General features: G+C 46.0%; 1 protein-coding gene across 1 annotated transcript; it reads left to right on the top strand.

Moving 5' to 3' along the window:
• Positions 1-1,913: 1,913 nt before the first annotated feature.
• On the top strand, positions 1,914-13,163 carry CYTIP (cytohesin 1 interacting protein). Its single transcript, XM_010016374.1, has 8 exons — positions 1,914-2,069; positions 5,129-5,178; positions 5,493-5,547; positions 8,218-8,320; positions 8,449-8,542; positions 8,848-8,917; positions 12,111-12,177; positions 12,691-13,163. Exons 1-8 carry the CDS (start codon positions 1,914-1,916, stop codon positions 13,161-13,163), a joined length of 1,068 nt encoding a protein of 355 aa, XP_010014676.1.
• Positions 13,164-15,240: the final 2,077 nt, after the last annotated feature.

The raw sequence follows: 15,240 nt of genomic DNA, 5'->3' as shown, positions 1-15,240 counted from the left end.
GTGATGTGATCTATACTGCTCTGCAGTCCAAAACCAGACTTGTTTCCAGTGTAAGAGGAGACATGGGTTTCTTTTTTAAAATTATACAAATTTTACAAACTTGTTCTGCTTTTCACACTCCCTTACATAAAAACTGCTGTATTTTCTGTGGGTGAGCACCCTTGGTCACAGCTGGACACCCATCCCTGCACCTCCCCCATCACCACTTGGAGGGGCAGAGCATTATAAAAGGCATGCAAATCATCTCTGAATTAATCTGTTGTGACAACACACAACAGACTGCACTGGCCTTCCACAGGGTTAGCAGAGACAAAACTGAACTGCTCTCTCCCCATGGTGCTGGCTAGCCCCTTCCTCCCATGCCTGTGCCCCATGCTGCCTGCACCTCTGCCAGCTTCTCTCTGGGAGCTCAGCCTCCCTCTGGGAGCTCAGCCTCCTGCTACTGCATGTAGCAATACTTCATAAAGGTGCATAAAAAGTCTCTACTGAGAAAAAGGAATGTAACGTACATTTTTATTACTTCTCTGTTTGATAGCAATAGCCCTGCTCTTCCCTTCATTTGAACCCTTGAAGGTTCAAATGCCAGCTAGGGTTAATTGCGACAAACTCTGGTTCCTTTGTAGAGTTAGTCCTTGGTGTTTGTTCAGCTGGCTCAGCAAAAATGTGTTTCAGATGAGTCCCATCAGGCTATCCAACCTTTCTCAGTGGCTGACAACAGGCAATGCTGGCTGGCTGGGGGCACGTGGCTCGGGTGAGCAACAGGTCAGATGATAACTGGAGTGAAAAAAAAAAACAGCGAAAAATTCTCAGTGTGATGAAACCTCCCATATGACTTTGCTGCTGGGATAGAATCCTTTGCAAGAGAAGAACTCCTGTAAGAAAACTTGATTTTAGAGCAACAGGTCGCCACATGTGTCAGTCCATGCTCTGGCCCGCGCAGACCAGGGCAAGATCCTGTCTGGGATCTCTCTGCTCCAGGGTGGACTGATAGCTCAGCTCCACGGCTGCTGGCACAGCATGCCAAGTGGACGTGCAAAGTGGGTGTGCATGGGAGGGTTCCTGGGGTGTCACTGGTGATTGTGACCACCCCACCTGCCTGTCCAGATGGCCTCAATGCGTGCACCCGGCCAGGCACAGTGTGGCTGCCTTCCTGTGCACCTGCTTGCAGCCCCCACCATCCTCCCCTGGCCACGGCCAGCCAAGGAAGGTGCAAGGATGACATTTGGGCAAGGCTCTCCCTGGCACCGTGCCTGCCCTGGCTCTGCTGTGGCAGCCCCTCATGACCATTCCTTTAGACCCTGCATTTACTTTGTTTTTAGCTCCCAAAACTGCTTTGCTGAGGAAGTCATTGCTCCCTACCGAAACACAAGCACTCTGCTGCTGGCATTGGTCTGTTCTTACTCTGCAACATTTTCAGCTCCTGCTCTCAGTCTGTGGCCTTCAGTTCTTGATTTCCTCTGTGTGTCTGGAAAGTCATGCACTAACACCATTATCCAAAGAAAGCATTATTTACCCTTCTTCCCCAAAGATAATTTGAGCAATGGACTCGATGCTGAGCAAGTGGGAGAATGAACAATTGGAATTCAGGCAAGTGTCTGAAGCAAGTAACGCTTTAAGGACAAGTCATTGCAGAGTGAAGCAGCTGTTTGGTGAGAATTGTGTGCAGAAATGGAGAAATTAAGCAGATTTCTTTAACTGCCAAGCCTAATTCTTAACTCTACTATGAGCACATCACATACCAAGTGCCCTGGTGATCTGTTAGAAGAGATTTATGTAATGTGCACCTAAACCACAGGTCACGTGGCTGGCTTTCCGGTCTCGTACTTTTTGATCGCGGGGGGGTGAGTGTATTTTAGTTTTCTCAGCCATGCTGCAGCATTTAGCAATGCTGTTTTAAATGACCTTCCACCAACATGGCTCTAAGGTGGCTCATTCAGCAGAACCATAACGCCAACTTCATAGGCTTCGGTGCCGGCCCTGCCGTGGGGGAGCAGGCTCTGCCAATGGACAATAGGAGAATCCAGCTCCTGGCCAACATAGTGGGGACACTGCCCCGTGGGCGCAAGCAGGTACGGGGTTGCTTCTGTGTGCTGGGAGGCTGGTGGCTCCTTCCAGTCTGGAAAGCTGCTTTCTGCCCATGCCTGCAGGGGCCAGTAGAAACATCCCAGTTTCCCCAAGTGACCGCACAGGTTCACTGTGGCTCCTGGTGTCAGGGTTGCTAGAGGGATCACCACCAGGCGCCTTTAGCCTAACTGGTTTGGGGATTGCAATGAAATCTTTGCAACACTGGCAGTGTGGGAAACTCTTGAGAGGAGTGAGCGAAGAAGTGTTCTGCCTGCAGGGGCTTGGGTGCATGAAATGCTTTTACAGCTGAGATCTGCCCTGGCTGTGTTTCTCCTCCATTTACAACAGCGCTATGAGTCAAAGTAGGCTCTTGCTGTCTGGGAGTTCCTTTAAACTTGCATTTACTTCAGTATAGCAGCCTGGGTAGATTGCCCTTTGTGCTGCAATGCTGACAGAAAGCACCTGAGTTATTTCAATCTGGGTTTTGGAATATTTTGCTACAACTGGGCTGGTTGGGCTATTTCTCTCATGTGGGCTTTTTCCCCAGAACAGTGTATTTCTGCTGTTTGCAACTGGAGTCCCACAAAACTCTCTCTTGCTGTTGCTGTAAATTGCCAGCTGAGCAATTCCATCTTTGATCTATTTGTCTAGCATGAAAAAACCTAAATAGGAAGTGTTTGAGACACATTGTAAACTGGAAGTACTATTAGAAAACTGGTATGTAGTATCTGCATACTTAAGGCTTTGTTCAGTAAAGGAAACACTCTTAATCCTTTTCTTTGTACAAGTGGGGGGAGATACAGGAAAGCCAGAGCCAGACTAATCTTGTGAATGCCGCTGCTGGGTGGCATCCAGATCCTGTGGCTGTGAAGGAGCAGCCCTTTGTGTAACAATTGCTGCTGGTGCGAGGGGAAGCTGGCAGTAATGGCTGTGGCACAGCTGTGTCTGTTAAAGACGACTTAGAACACAAGCATCAGGCCCAAGGACTGTTCTGCATGGACCATATGTACCTAATGTTCAGTGGCAGCAGGGGCCCTCAGCCCAGCTGTATGCCTGCCATTACCTGTTTCACCTGGTGTGCGGTTTACTTATACATGTGGTCTCTCCCTCCTCTCCTTTTCTCTCAACAAGTAAACATATGTTTATAAAGTCGGGTGTTTCCATAGGTGGTCATGCTGTGGCATCATTTTATACTGCTGAAGCCTGAGATGTGTGGCTGTATCGACTGCAAACATTTCAATGATAATGTAATTCATTATTTGTGGTTCATTTTTATGAGAAGAATCAATGTTTAACACTGATCCTGGCTTTCTCCAGAGAACTTTTCAGGCACAGGTCTACCCTTGCTTGAGGCAGGGATCCTGGATGCTTGTTACCATGACCATGAATGAATCAGCTAGGAAATGCTGTGCAACTGCCACAAGAAACTGCAGAGTAAATTGTCTGCAGCTACCTTAATTTATGTGTGCTTTCTGCCTTTTCTGGCAAGCATTAAGTCTACGAATGTCCACAGATTTTTAGTGGGAAGATGTAAAAGAAAGGTGAGGTCTTAGCATATTAAAGACATGATTTGGGCACTGCAGAGATAATAGTTATAGTGGTAATGGGAATGACAGCAATTCCTGGTCTTCAGAATCTTGGAGCATCACCCATTTCAGCGTTTTACAGGGTTCCCACTGTTGGAAAGATGCTCTGGTGCTGTATGCCCATCAGCCCCTGTCCTTTCCCAAGAGCATGAGTGCCTGTGCATCCCTGAGGAGGGAGCAGCTCATGGCACGGGGCAGCCACATGCCATACTGCAGCCCTGGCTGGCCCCTTACTCCCTGCGGTGCACCACAGTACAACAAGGCGAACTGTGAAGAAGAAATATTCCTTCTGTTATTTGAAATCACAGGCCTGCCATGTAGTGTGTTTTGGGTTGTTTTTTGGGTTTTTTGCTTTTTTTCTTCCTGTTTGTTTTGTTTGTTTGTTTATTAAGTGTGCAAAATAAGAAAAGAGTATTATCAACATTGCTAGAACCAGTGGAAGGTCCATCTCTGATGCCCTGTTGGATGCAGGGGTTTTCTTGAGTGGTTGTGCTTCTTGTCTTTTCCATTTCTAGAGTCCTCAGAAATTACATCTCCAGTACTCTGGGGAAGAGTTTCCCGCTCCAACCATTTTTGCTGTCATATTCAACCTGAAATTATCACCCCTGCACAAGAAAAGCCTTATGTTTCTTTATTTTATATTGGCTGGTGGTAGGACAGCTCTCAATTTTAACTTATTGCAGGGAAGATCGGATAGCTAGTGGGCAGTTTTCTAATAAAGTTGGAACAGGTACTGCATTACCATCTGCCAGTGAGAATACCCAGATGTTTTCTGGAGGTGAACAACTGAAACAATGTTGTGATGTACTAAGAGCACCCATGTTGGTTTTGTTCCGGGTTGGTTTTTTTTTTTTTTTGAAAATACTAGATCATATATTTAAAAAGTTTGGGAAAAAAAAGCTGAGCTATAGCCTGTTTTCCAGGGCTTAATTTCCAACATAATAAAAATAACCATGAACTCCTTCATCTGCCTCATGCTAGTTAATGCAATCCTTCACATCAGAATGTGCATGTGTTGCAGTTGATACTTCGTCTTGCAGCCATACTAGTTAAACATCCTCCATGGGCATTTATATCAGACCTGTTATGGCCTGAAATTGCTCTCTCACTTGGAAAGGAATGGTAGGGTGGAGAAAGTCTTGGGCATGAGGGAGTGCCTTTTTGCAAGGTCTGTGCACCTGGAAGTCATTGCTGTTGGCTGCTGACTCCCTGCTGTGCCCAGCTGAGCTTGCCATCAGCATCTAACAGGTGGCTTTGAAGATGGTGAGGAGCTGTCTTGAATCCTGGACCATGCTGCTCTTCCTCCCGATCTCATAGTTTAAGTTCCCATTTGACTGAAGGGGAGGCTGTGTTGGTACAAGCTGTGGGTGGGAAGCCAGCAGCTAGGTTTAGTTTTCCTCTAAACTACTGATTTTAGCCATGTGCCCCAAAGAACCATGGACCTACTGACCCTTTTCTATTCCCGTTTCTGGTTACAGCTTGCCTTAGCCAGATCCAGCTCCTTGGGTGACTCCTCCAGGCCACAAAGGTATAATGATATTCCTCTATAATCATTGTTATTTACTTATTCTGCATGAAACGTGTGTACTGGGAATATTCCTGTTTAGCTGCCCTAATGGGATAAGGGTACAGAGAGTGGTACCCAACACCTGGAACGTGCAAGTCAAACTGTCACATTTAGTTTGAGTAAGGAAAGAGCAAGCACCACTGCTGCAACATCTGAAGAAAGGCATAATGACACCCTGCTAGCATAGGGTGGGCAATGATGTTTTGGTTGGAAATACAGAGTGCATGAAGTGGTACACTGGCATTCATATGGAATTCTGTGCATTCTTCTTACAGACACCTTGTTGCTATATTGAAAGAAGATAAAGAGACATTTGGGTTTGAAATTCAGGTAAGACTTAAATGATAAGCTGATTCATTTAAAAGTAAAATATGCTGCAAACTCTCAAGTGTCACATCCTCAAAATTAGGTTAAGACAGCATAAAGCAGAGAAAGGTATCTGCCAGTTCCTCATGAAATTTGAAGAGCTTACAGTAATAATAGAGAAGTAGGATGCATTTCCAAGTTGTTTTTTTTCCACAGCAAAGGCCACAGATGAGAATTTCTGGCCTTCTCAGAGGTCAGAGTGTTGAATGTAGGAGAAATCTCATCCAAATCCAAATATGAGACAACGGCAACATCTTCTTACCCCCATAAGTGAATATTTTTAGAAGAATTGTATATGAAAATATTTTAATATAAAAAGAGACATCAAAAAAACTCTCTCTCAAAAAAAATACCTTATAGTAGCTTTTTACTACATCCTTTAAGATACATAAACATGTATTTTTGAAGCAGATGTACAGTATTGGTATGTTTTTTAATAAATAACTGCTAAGCATGAGGTTTTGAGTCCTAAATCATATAGGAAGGAATTCTGTTAGATGTAGAAGTCAGTAAATCATTAAATAGGAAAATCAGAATCTCAATCAGGAGCACTGCTAATGAGCGATTTCTGTTCCTTAGATTTTTGTGAGAAAGGTAAAATCTCAGATCAGTAAACTTCATAAAATTCTGGTTATGAATAAAAGATAATCCCAGGAATAAAAGGATTCAGTTTTAGGAGCAGCGAGCTGTGGCAATGCCACAGAGCTATGCCTGCCAGCGGTACCTGCAGGCAGGAGCATGTTTTGAGAGATCCTCCTATGTCACCCTTCTGTTTGGATCACTGTGGCAGCAGGGCATCTTCATAGTGCTTGCCTGTATCTGTGTACAAAGGGAAAATAGTATTTTCAGTGAAATTAATGTATTAGGAAAAGCTTAACTTTTTCAAATTTGTTTCTGTGACTAATGAGTGGGTAAGTGTTCAGCCCATGAACAGTGGAGAGCTTTCAGAAGGGAGGATAATTGAGTCAATTATTGGGCTTTTGTATAAATTGTCAGGGCAGATTTTCATTATATGTGACATTCCGATTAAAAATAATTGTTCTTGGCACATTTTCTTCCTGAACATTCAGCCTGAGCAGTTCTCTAGAAAGTCCAGGCTATGGAAAGGCAGCATTTGTCTGATGCTAAGGCTAAGCCATTATTTAGAAGTTGTAATTTCATTACTGAAACTTAAAATTAGGGAAACCACAATAAGATGATGTGAAACTTTAGGTCTACCATCTGCAGGGAGCTCATGAGAACTGCAGTGATGGCTGAATGCCAGAGTTTCTTGCGTGTTATCGCTGCTTCTCTTACTTCCCACTTGTGGACTAGAGCCTGGGTGTGGCTCCCAAAGCACCTATGTGTTTGCAGAGCAGACACTCTGGTAGCTGGTCTCTCCCCTCCACTGCAGCCATCTAAAAGCTAAGCGTCCCCTCCAAAACCACAGCCCAGCCAGCTTCTGCAGTCCATGAGGAGAAGGTACACAGGAGGGAAGTCTACTCTCCTGGAGTGCTTCTCTTGGGGCTATAAGTCACACCCCCTGGAGATGTCCACCTCTCCTGGTGGCTCTTGTGGGGACATCCTGACACCTCTGTCCAGACAATCCAGTTATGTGTGATGAATCCAACTCTCCTTGCCCCCTCGTATCACTCAAGCTGGCCCAATCTTTCAGGTTGGTAGGTGTGACCTGCAGTGGCATGTCCTCCAAGACTCTCATGTTTTACTTGGTGCTCTTAGTTTAGCCAAAAGTTTTACCATTGGCCTAAGGGCTGGTGTCACTGTGTTGGCGTGATTCGGCCAGACAAGCTCTGAACTCAGACAGCCTTCATCTCTATTTGTTCCACACTGATTAAGAAATTTGGGAATTTAACATGACTTCTTATATCTGGGTTAGATGTGGCTGTCAGGTTTTCAGGAAGTTCAGCTTCAGTCTTTAATTTTGGTAGGAAGATGTGGCTAAATACTAACATTTGCATGTAACCAAGAAGACATTTCCTGTCATTGCAAGATCTGGTCAGGTTGCATCGCCTACTTTTGCATTTTTCTAAATATGTCAGCACTGATAATCACATGATGGATTTATACTTAAGATTACTTAATGTATATTTAAATGTATAAGTCAAGAATTAAAAGCATTTCTGAGAGGGTGTGGGGATGTGGATAATGGGTTTAAGAGACCAAAAGAGTAAAAGTAGGTTCAACTTTTCCTGCTTTTCAGTTCCTCTATTGTGAATTGATCTATCTGGCAGCACCAGCTGGCTTCACACAGCATTCACAATGAGTAGGAGTCAATCACTTGAAAGCCCGAGTCACATCCTGCTGTGCTGTGGCTGGGAACATGAAACATCCTTCCAGAAAGCAATCTGCAACCATGCTAACAGATATTCTTGACTGAAGCTACTGAGTTTTTGATATTGAATAACCAACTTGCTTAACATTTTTTTTTTTTTTTTTCAAAGTCAACTTATAGGTATCTGTCAGGTGTCTGCTGTTCTCTACCATATGAAAGCAATGTCTAATTGTTAGGTTATAACATTTTGCTGTTCTCACTTGCATACAATAATAGACCCTGCTCATCACGGACTTCTCTTTGAGTTTTAAATTGTTTTCATGGCTTTTATACTGGTAACTCTGTCACTTTGGTATTAACAGACTATTAGATTTCCACACCAAAATGATTACTCCCTGGAGGTATGCACTTGTGTCTGCAAAATTCAAGAAGAAAGTCCTGCCTATCTTTCTGGCCTTCAAACTGGTAAGTATTCATGTTTTTTTCCTGCTGTAGTGGTCTTACCTTGCTTTCCTCTCACTTTTGTTGTAGAGCATGTGGAAGGCGTGCATGTGCTGCATTTGCTAAGTTTTGCCTCTCTGTATCTCTAACAGGCGACATCCTTGCCAGTGTCAATGGTGTGAACACTGATGGTTTTAGTCACAAGCAAATAGTGGACTTAATAAAGTCTTCAGGGAACTATTTAAGGTAGGCATCTCTCTTTCAAATGGTTTTTAGCTTAAAAGACTCTCCAGCTGGAAGCCAAGAAAGCTTCTGGTGATGCCCTGCAGTCCTGTGCTACCACAGGCAGCAATCCCTGTGGTCTGTTTGTGCAGAGCCACGCTCCTGTTGCACGTGAGGGCTGAAGACAGCCATGGAGGAGAGGGTGCAGGATGTGCAGCTGCTTCCCCAGTACTCCATGGCCCCATGCCCTGCAGTAAGCTGTGGTAAATGGCCTGGAAGTGCTCAATGCTCCTCTGCATTTTGGTGCCAACATTGCCTGTTCTTCACAGGTTAGAGACTGTCAATGGGGCCATGTTTGTGCGGAAAATGGAGCTTGAGACCAAGCTGCAGTTACTGAAGGTAATGTAATTAATTAGTTAATCTGTTGTTGGATGCAGAGGCCTGTTGTGGTTCATTGCTAATGGGCGTAGGTGGGTGTCCATGGGGCTGGGTGTCCTGGCAGGGGACAGATACCCATGTGTCCCCTGTCACCAGCACCTCAAGCCACAGTCCCTATAATATTTTCTGGGGGGTTTTTTTGGTAATATTTTCCCCCACAATAATTCCTGTAACTCTAAATATTTCCATTTCTGCCTGTGTCTCAGCTGTGCCCAGCTGGTAGGCAATCCTCCCCTGTAAGAACAGAACAGTGTATTTTATTATCCTCTGTATTTAGCAAAAAGGGAAGGCACGCTTTACCAAGCAGAGCCCAGGCTCTTTAGGGACAGCATGCTGATGGCACTTCTGACTTGTAGAACTTCTGTTCTCCCAGCTGAGCCTGAGGCAGCCAGGTTGGCAACAGGTTTTTGGGTGCCAGTGCCCCAGCATGCCTCTCTGCTCACCCCACTGCAGCCGCAGCACTGCAGGGGCTGGGACTTTCCAAAGCTGGGACTCAGTTGACCCGAGTGAGGAGTTTTTCCTTATGGCAACTCTATGCCAAAACTCTGCACACAGGAGCAAGTATGGTACTTTAAAAAGTTCATTAAAAATTAATCTAGCTAGAATAAGCCTCATGCCAAATGGGTTAGACTTGCCAGAGCTGAGCAGCAGGGACAGTTTGCCATATTTGCCATTGCCTATAAAATATAAGTCCTGCTATGGGGCCAATTTCATGTTTAGTATTTAGCATGTTTAAAACAATGTTTATTTAATCATTTATTTAATTGGTTTGCACTGCACTTATAAGAGTACAGCACTGGGTGTTGTAATTTCCTGAATGACACTGATAATGCAGATGATGTAAATGGTAGCTGTGGGGGCTGGAAGGTGAGGAAAGGAGGGATTCCTCCCAACCTCCGCTGGTCTGCAGCTGGGGGGTGCTGAGAGCAGTGCCTGGCTGTCCAGGAGATATCTTGGTCATCATTACTTCAGCCTAGATGATGGGCATAGGCGAGGAAACCAGGCTGGGACCTCACCAAGCTCAGTTTCCCCTCCAGTGTTTGTTAAATTGATTTGCTTTATGGAGAATGTTTTTGGAAATGGCTACAATGGTTTTAGGCATTGCTCCCTGTCAGATGGCTGTTATTTTCTCTCTGAAGGAGGTAAAACTGACCAATGGCCGGTGGGGGGCTCTGGGCTCTTGGCTGGTGGGAACAGCTGAGTGAGCTCAGCCTGGAGGCAGCGCTGGTGTTCCCTGTGATGCTGGGACAAACCCCTGCATGACTGGTGTGGTCTTATGGGGTGAGAGGTGTTGGGATACTGGTGTGAGTGCAGGGGCCATGCTGGCCTTGTGTGGAGCTATGTGTGACCACATCTCCAGCTCTGGATGGAGTTTGGAGATGCTGGGACCGACCAGCCAGATGTCTAGTCCAGACATGGCAAGAAAAGAGCCAGACCCTAGAGCCAGACCATTCATCACCATGCTAATGAGAACACAGCAGCAGGATGCTCCCATCCAGGCCATGGTCAGTACTCCATGGCAAGCTGTTAAGTCTGGTCCCTTGGAAATCTGGATGAAATAACCAGTAAAGTCACCAGAAATGGGCCATTCCTCCCCTCACCTTTATGGGAAAATTATAAAGCCAAAATCTCAAAATCTCTTGTGAAAGGTTCTGTTTCAAGAGGGAAGTTTTAGAAAACGTCTGTTTCCTAGAAATGCCAAACCTCTGCAACGGGTGCTGTTGCAGAGTAAAATAGGGCGTGAGCCTGGCCCTGTGCTCTCACATCGGTGTGCTGCAGTGGAAAGAACCTACTTCTGTTTATAACTCTCTCTGGTGCCTTACTGAAGGGCGTTCCTGGTTGTTGCAAACCCGTGTAACCGCAGCAAGACAGCAATGTGCCTGTGAGCACAAGGCACCACCACGGGCTTGGACGTGCAGTTGCACAAGCATGTCCTGCTCTCAGGACACAGCGGGCAGCAGAGCAACCCATGCAAGGCACTGCAGCTGGGGCACACACCCTGCTGTGCCCACCACCCCTGTGCTGGTGGAATAGGCATCCAGCTGTGAGCAAGCAGCCCACTCTGCGTATCAGTTACTCTGACAGTCCTGCTGCTATTAAAGTTTAATTAGAAACCAGGACTAGGAGGTGGTTGCTCTTTTGGTTGTGTCTGGATGGAGAAAACCTTTGGGCAGCTCCTCAGCATCTCTTACATACAATTTCCTAGGTCTGTTTGAATTATAAACTTCTAAAAACTACTGTATTCAATGCTGTGTGGAGATTGTAAGAGCAGACTTTGGACTAATTCTCCTCAAAAGTGGTCATTGCTCCTGTTTTGCAGGCTTGCCCACAGGGCATCCCAGTGCATTACCACCCTGCAGCTGGGACAGCGTTTCACTGTGTGATTGATTTTTCCTAAGTGAGGGAAAAAAAAAGTGAATGTGCTGACAGGATTAACCATGCAAGTCTGGTCAGTTTGGGTGTTCAAGTGTGTGATTTGCTAGCCTGTCTGGTTGCGTGTCCGAGGTGCAGCAGGTTCAGGCAAGTTACTGGGGAAGTACCTACTGCGACTGTCTCCACACAGAGGCTCATCAGTTGTTTTGTTGTCTTTTTTTTTAATTAGCTATGCAATAGTTTATTCTTACACCAAAAGTTTGGGAAAGAGAAATGTTGTGGTGTTGGAGGGCATTAGGTTGGATATGCATGTTATGCATCCTTACAACACTTAGAGGTTGTGAGGATGTACAGGGTAGTGTGTTCTTAACACAAGGTTGGGATGGTTAGCTGTGCCATCCCATGCTGCACTGCAGGACCCAGGAATGAGGAGCGGGGTGCCTGTTCATGGCTGGTGGGCTCCAGAGCTGTGGAGGGCTTGGAGCAGGGTGGGCTGCAGAGCCTGTCCTGTGCTGGCTGAAGGCAAGCAGTGAGCTCTACAGATTTCAGGCTGCTTCTTTTCAAATCAGAGGTGTACAGCACCTCTCTGAGCACCCGGGATATGAGTAGACTGTGCTTTCTGGAAGAAATTTGCTAAACTCTAGGAAAATTGTCTTTGTAAAAAAAGGGACATACAAGTGCTGTTTGTAGGTGACCTATACTTTCTAGATCGTTTTCTTTACAAGTGTTTTATACTTCTGCGAAAGTGTATGAATGACAGAGCGCTCTTTCTCCTCCGCAGCAAAGTCTGCAGCAGAAATGGGTGGAGTTGCGTTCTCTGCTCTTACAGGAACAACGCTTGCTGCACGGTATGTCCTTGTTTCTGGGTAGAAAACCACAGCTCTTATGAGTTCTTCTGTGGAAACACTGTCTCATCTGTAAAAAGCATTTCTTTAATCTGATTTTCATTTGCTTTCTTTTTCCCTGCAAATGAAGGCATGGGGCTGCCCCTGGGTAAGGTTTTTTCCGGGAGTAATAAATTTGGATGTTGCTTGACTAATGCAGACCAAAGGCTCTTTCACATGAGTTCTAGGTTGCAATTTTTTTATCCATTCTTATCTGGACTTGTCAGGAGAGAGGTTTTTTTGCTTGTGTTTTTTTATGCATTGCCTGGAGAGTGGCTTTGATTCTGCATGTGGGGGACAGCTGGGGCAGAGAGCACTTCACAGCTGGGAAACAGGTTCCCTTGAGGGAAAGGGGCTGCTCTCTGCACTGAGATGCTGGGCATGACATTTCCCTGTGCCACCATGGCACAGGCATCCTGCTCTCCAGCCTTGAACAGACACCAGTAGAAAATGCTCCTCTTTGCCTTCTGCTTTCAGGGGAGGTGAATGACAACACACTGCTGGGCACACTGGAGCTGGAAGAGGCCACCTTGCTCAGTGGTTGCAGCACGGTAGGACACCTCTTTCCAATGAAGCCTCGCTTCTCCAGTGAGAGCAGCTCCCGCAGCCGGCTGAGCTCGATGACTGTGGACAGTGAGGACAGCTTCTACCAGAGCTGTGCCTTTGAGGATTCAGCTGCAGAGAGCCTGAGCCGCCAGTCGAGCATGGATGATGACTGCTTCTTCTCCAAGGACGGAAATGGTGCTCCTGGGAGGGCCTCACTGCGGAGGATCCGCAGTATCAGCCTGGCCAGCAGTGGGTCCATGTCTCCACTCTGGGAGGGCAGCAGCTGCACCAGTACTTTTGGGACCCTCCCACGGAAAAGCAGGAGATCCAGTGTCCGAAAGAATCTTTTGAAGTTCATTCCAGGCCTTCACCGGGCAGTGGAAGAAGAAGAAAGTCGGGTCTGATGTCGCACATGCCATCCTTGATGCCCGGGGCTCTGCACATGGGACTGCTGTGTGGCCTGGCACCGAGGGCAGCAGCTCAAAAGAGGCACGCAGTGGGTGAAGCGCAGTGGCACTGCATGGCAGTCCTCCAGACAACAGTACTGATGGTACTTAAAAAGCTCTGAGATTTTTAATTATTTTAATTTTTAATCAGAGCACACTGCAGACCTCTTCATTAATGTGAAAAATGACTAACTCTGAAACGTGAAAAACCTTTGCAGAACTTCCTCAGCATAGTTTAGTGTTAATAACAGTTTTTAATTGAATGCAAAATTGATAGCTATTTATTTCTTGTTACCAATGTCATAGTCTTCCTAAGGTCTTTAATAAAGCAAGTGCTTCTACTAAAAACAGTGACAGACTCCCTTTAGAAAGAGGATGGAGGCCAAAGCATACAACAGAGACAGACCCTGGGCAGTAACATTTTGAAACAAAGGGCAGAGATTTACCTGTGGTAAAAAGAAAACAAAAGGGTGAACACAACTCGCTTCCCAGCCTCCAAAGCAGGGACTGGTTCTGCTGATCAACTAAGCCGACAGCACTGATTGATAGACAGATTTACAAAGTAAATGCTGGGTGCTATAAGTTTCTCACTCTTAGCAGCCATTGTATAAACCCTGCAATAAACTGGTTTATTGGTTGTGATCTGACCTGCTGCTATCTCTGCCGGTAGCAAAACTTGCTATGGCAGTGTCTTGTCAAACCTGTTTTACTCCAGGGATTTGCAGCAGAAAGGACACTGCTGAGCAGGCATGCACCCCAGGCTCTGTGCATGGAGAGCTGGTAGTGTCCATGTGCTTGCCACCCTGAGCAGCTCCATGTGTCCAGAGCAAGGTGCACCAGTCACTATGCACCCCTATGGGCTCTGGTGTCGAACGAGCACAGTGGAGAGCACCACCAGCATTGGGCAGAGATGCCAACAGGCTGGTAGCTCTGTGGAGAGAGCACTCCCCAGGGAAAAGGGGTGAGGCATGTATGTCTCTGTAATCTGGGAGGGAGGCAAGGGGGCTCTGGCAGCGGCTGCTGTGGAAGGCTGCAGGCGATGGGCAGCAAAGGGAAATGGGTCTTTGCATCTCCTGCTTCCCAGCACGGCTCTGCAATCATCTCTGTGGCACCTGCTGGCCTTGCTAGAAACAGAGCTTTCTGCAGGGTGTCAGCTCGGCAAGAACCACCAGAGTGCTGGGGTCTCACTGCACCCCCAGAGGGTAGGGTGCTCAAGTCGCCTGTCCAGAATTTTACCAGATTTGAGAACATACTTGTCCACTTATAATGATGTAACTATATAGCTCAGATTGATCTGAACTCTTTTAGGTGAGAGAAGTAAAGGCAGAGGATTGTCCTGCAGGGACGAGCAGGATTGCCCTGTGCCTGGAAACAGTCGCAAGTTGTACCCTGGGGACCTCCTTAGAGGGCTGTGCCTGGGACCTGGTCCCTCTGAGGTCCAGGGGCTGTAGGAGATGGCCCTGGGGCTGGTGCTTCCACTGCGTCCACAGGAAGGCCATTAGCTATCCACATTTCTTCTGGAGCAGAGACTTCAGCAATAAGATTAACTTGATAGTTTATATGAAGTGATTTAAAAATAAGGGCATAAATGTGAAGAAAAAGAAAAAAATTATTTCTCTCTCAGAGAAAATAGGCTGAGAAATAGGCTGTTTGTTCAGCTGAAGCAACCTGATTATGTTTTTCAAATACAATTTGAAGAATTTTAAATATGATTTAAATACCTTGTGTGACTCATTCATCTTTTGACCCAGCAGACCATGCAGTTGTTTACCACTCAGGTACTGCTGTGGCAGAATTTCCTGGTCTTTTCATAAACCTCAGGCTAAATCCAATACTTTCCCTCCAAGATGAACCCCAAATAAAAACAACCTGTTCCCAGTAGTTCTCTAATTAATGAACGTTGCTAAGCCAGCTCCTTTGGCGTCTGTAATTTCTCTTTAAAGAATTAAGTAGCTGGTAATACGGCAAGTATCCGGGAGAGCTGAAGGGCAATCAGGAGAGCAGCTCACGAGGTTTATACATATGCGAATGGTGT

Source organism: Nestor notabilis, unplaced genomic scaffold (assembly GCF_000696875.1).
Source record: "Nestor notabilis isolate BGI_N333 unplaced genomic scaffold, ASM69687v1 scaffold14770, whole genome shotgun sequence".
Classification (NCBI taxonomy): domain Eukaryota; kingdom Metazoa; phylum Chordata; class Aves; order Psittaciformes; family Psittacidae; genus Nestor; species Nestor notabilis.
This window is presented reverse-complemented; position numbering and strand designations above follow the sequence as displayed.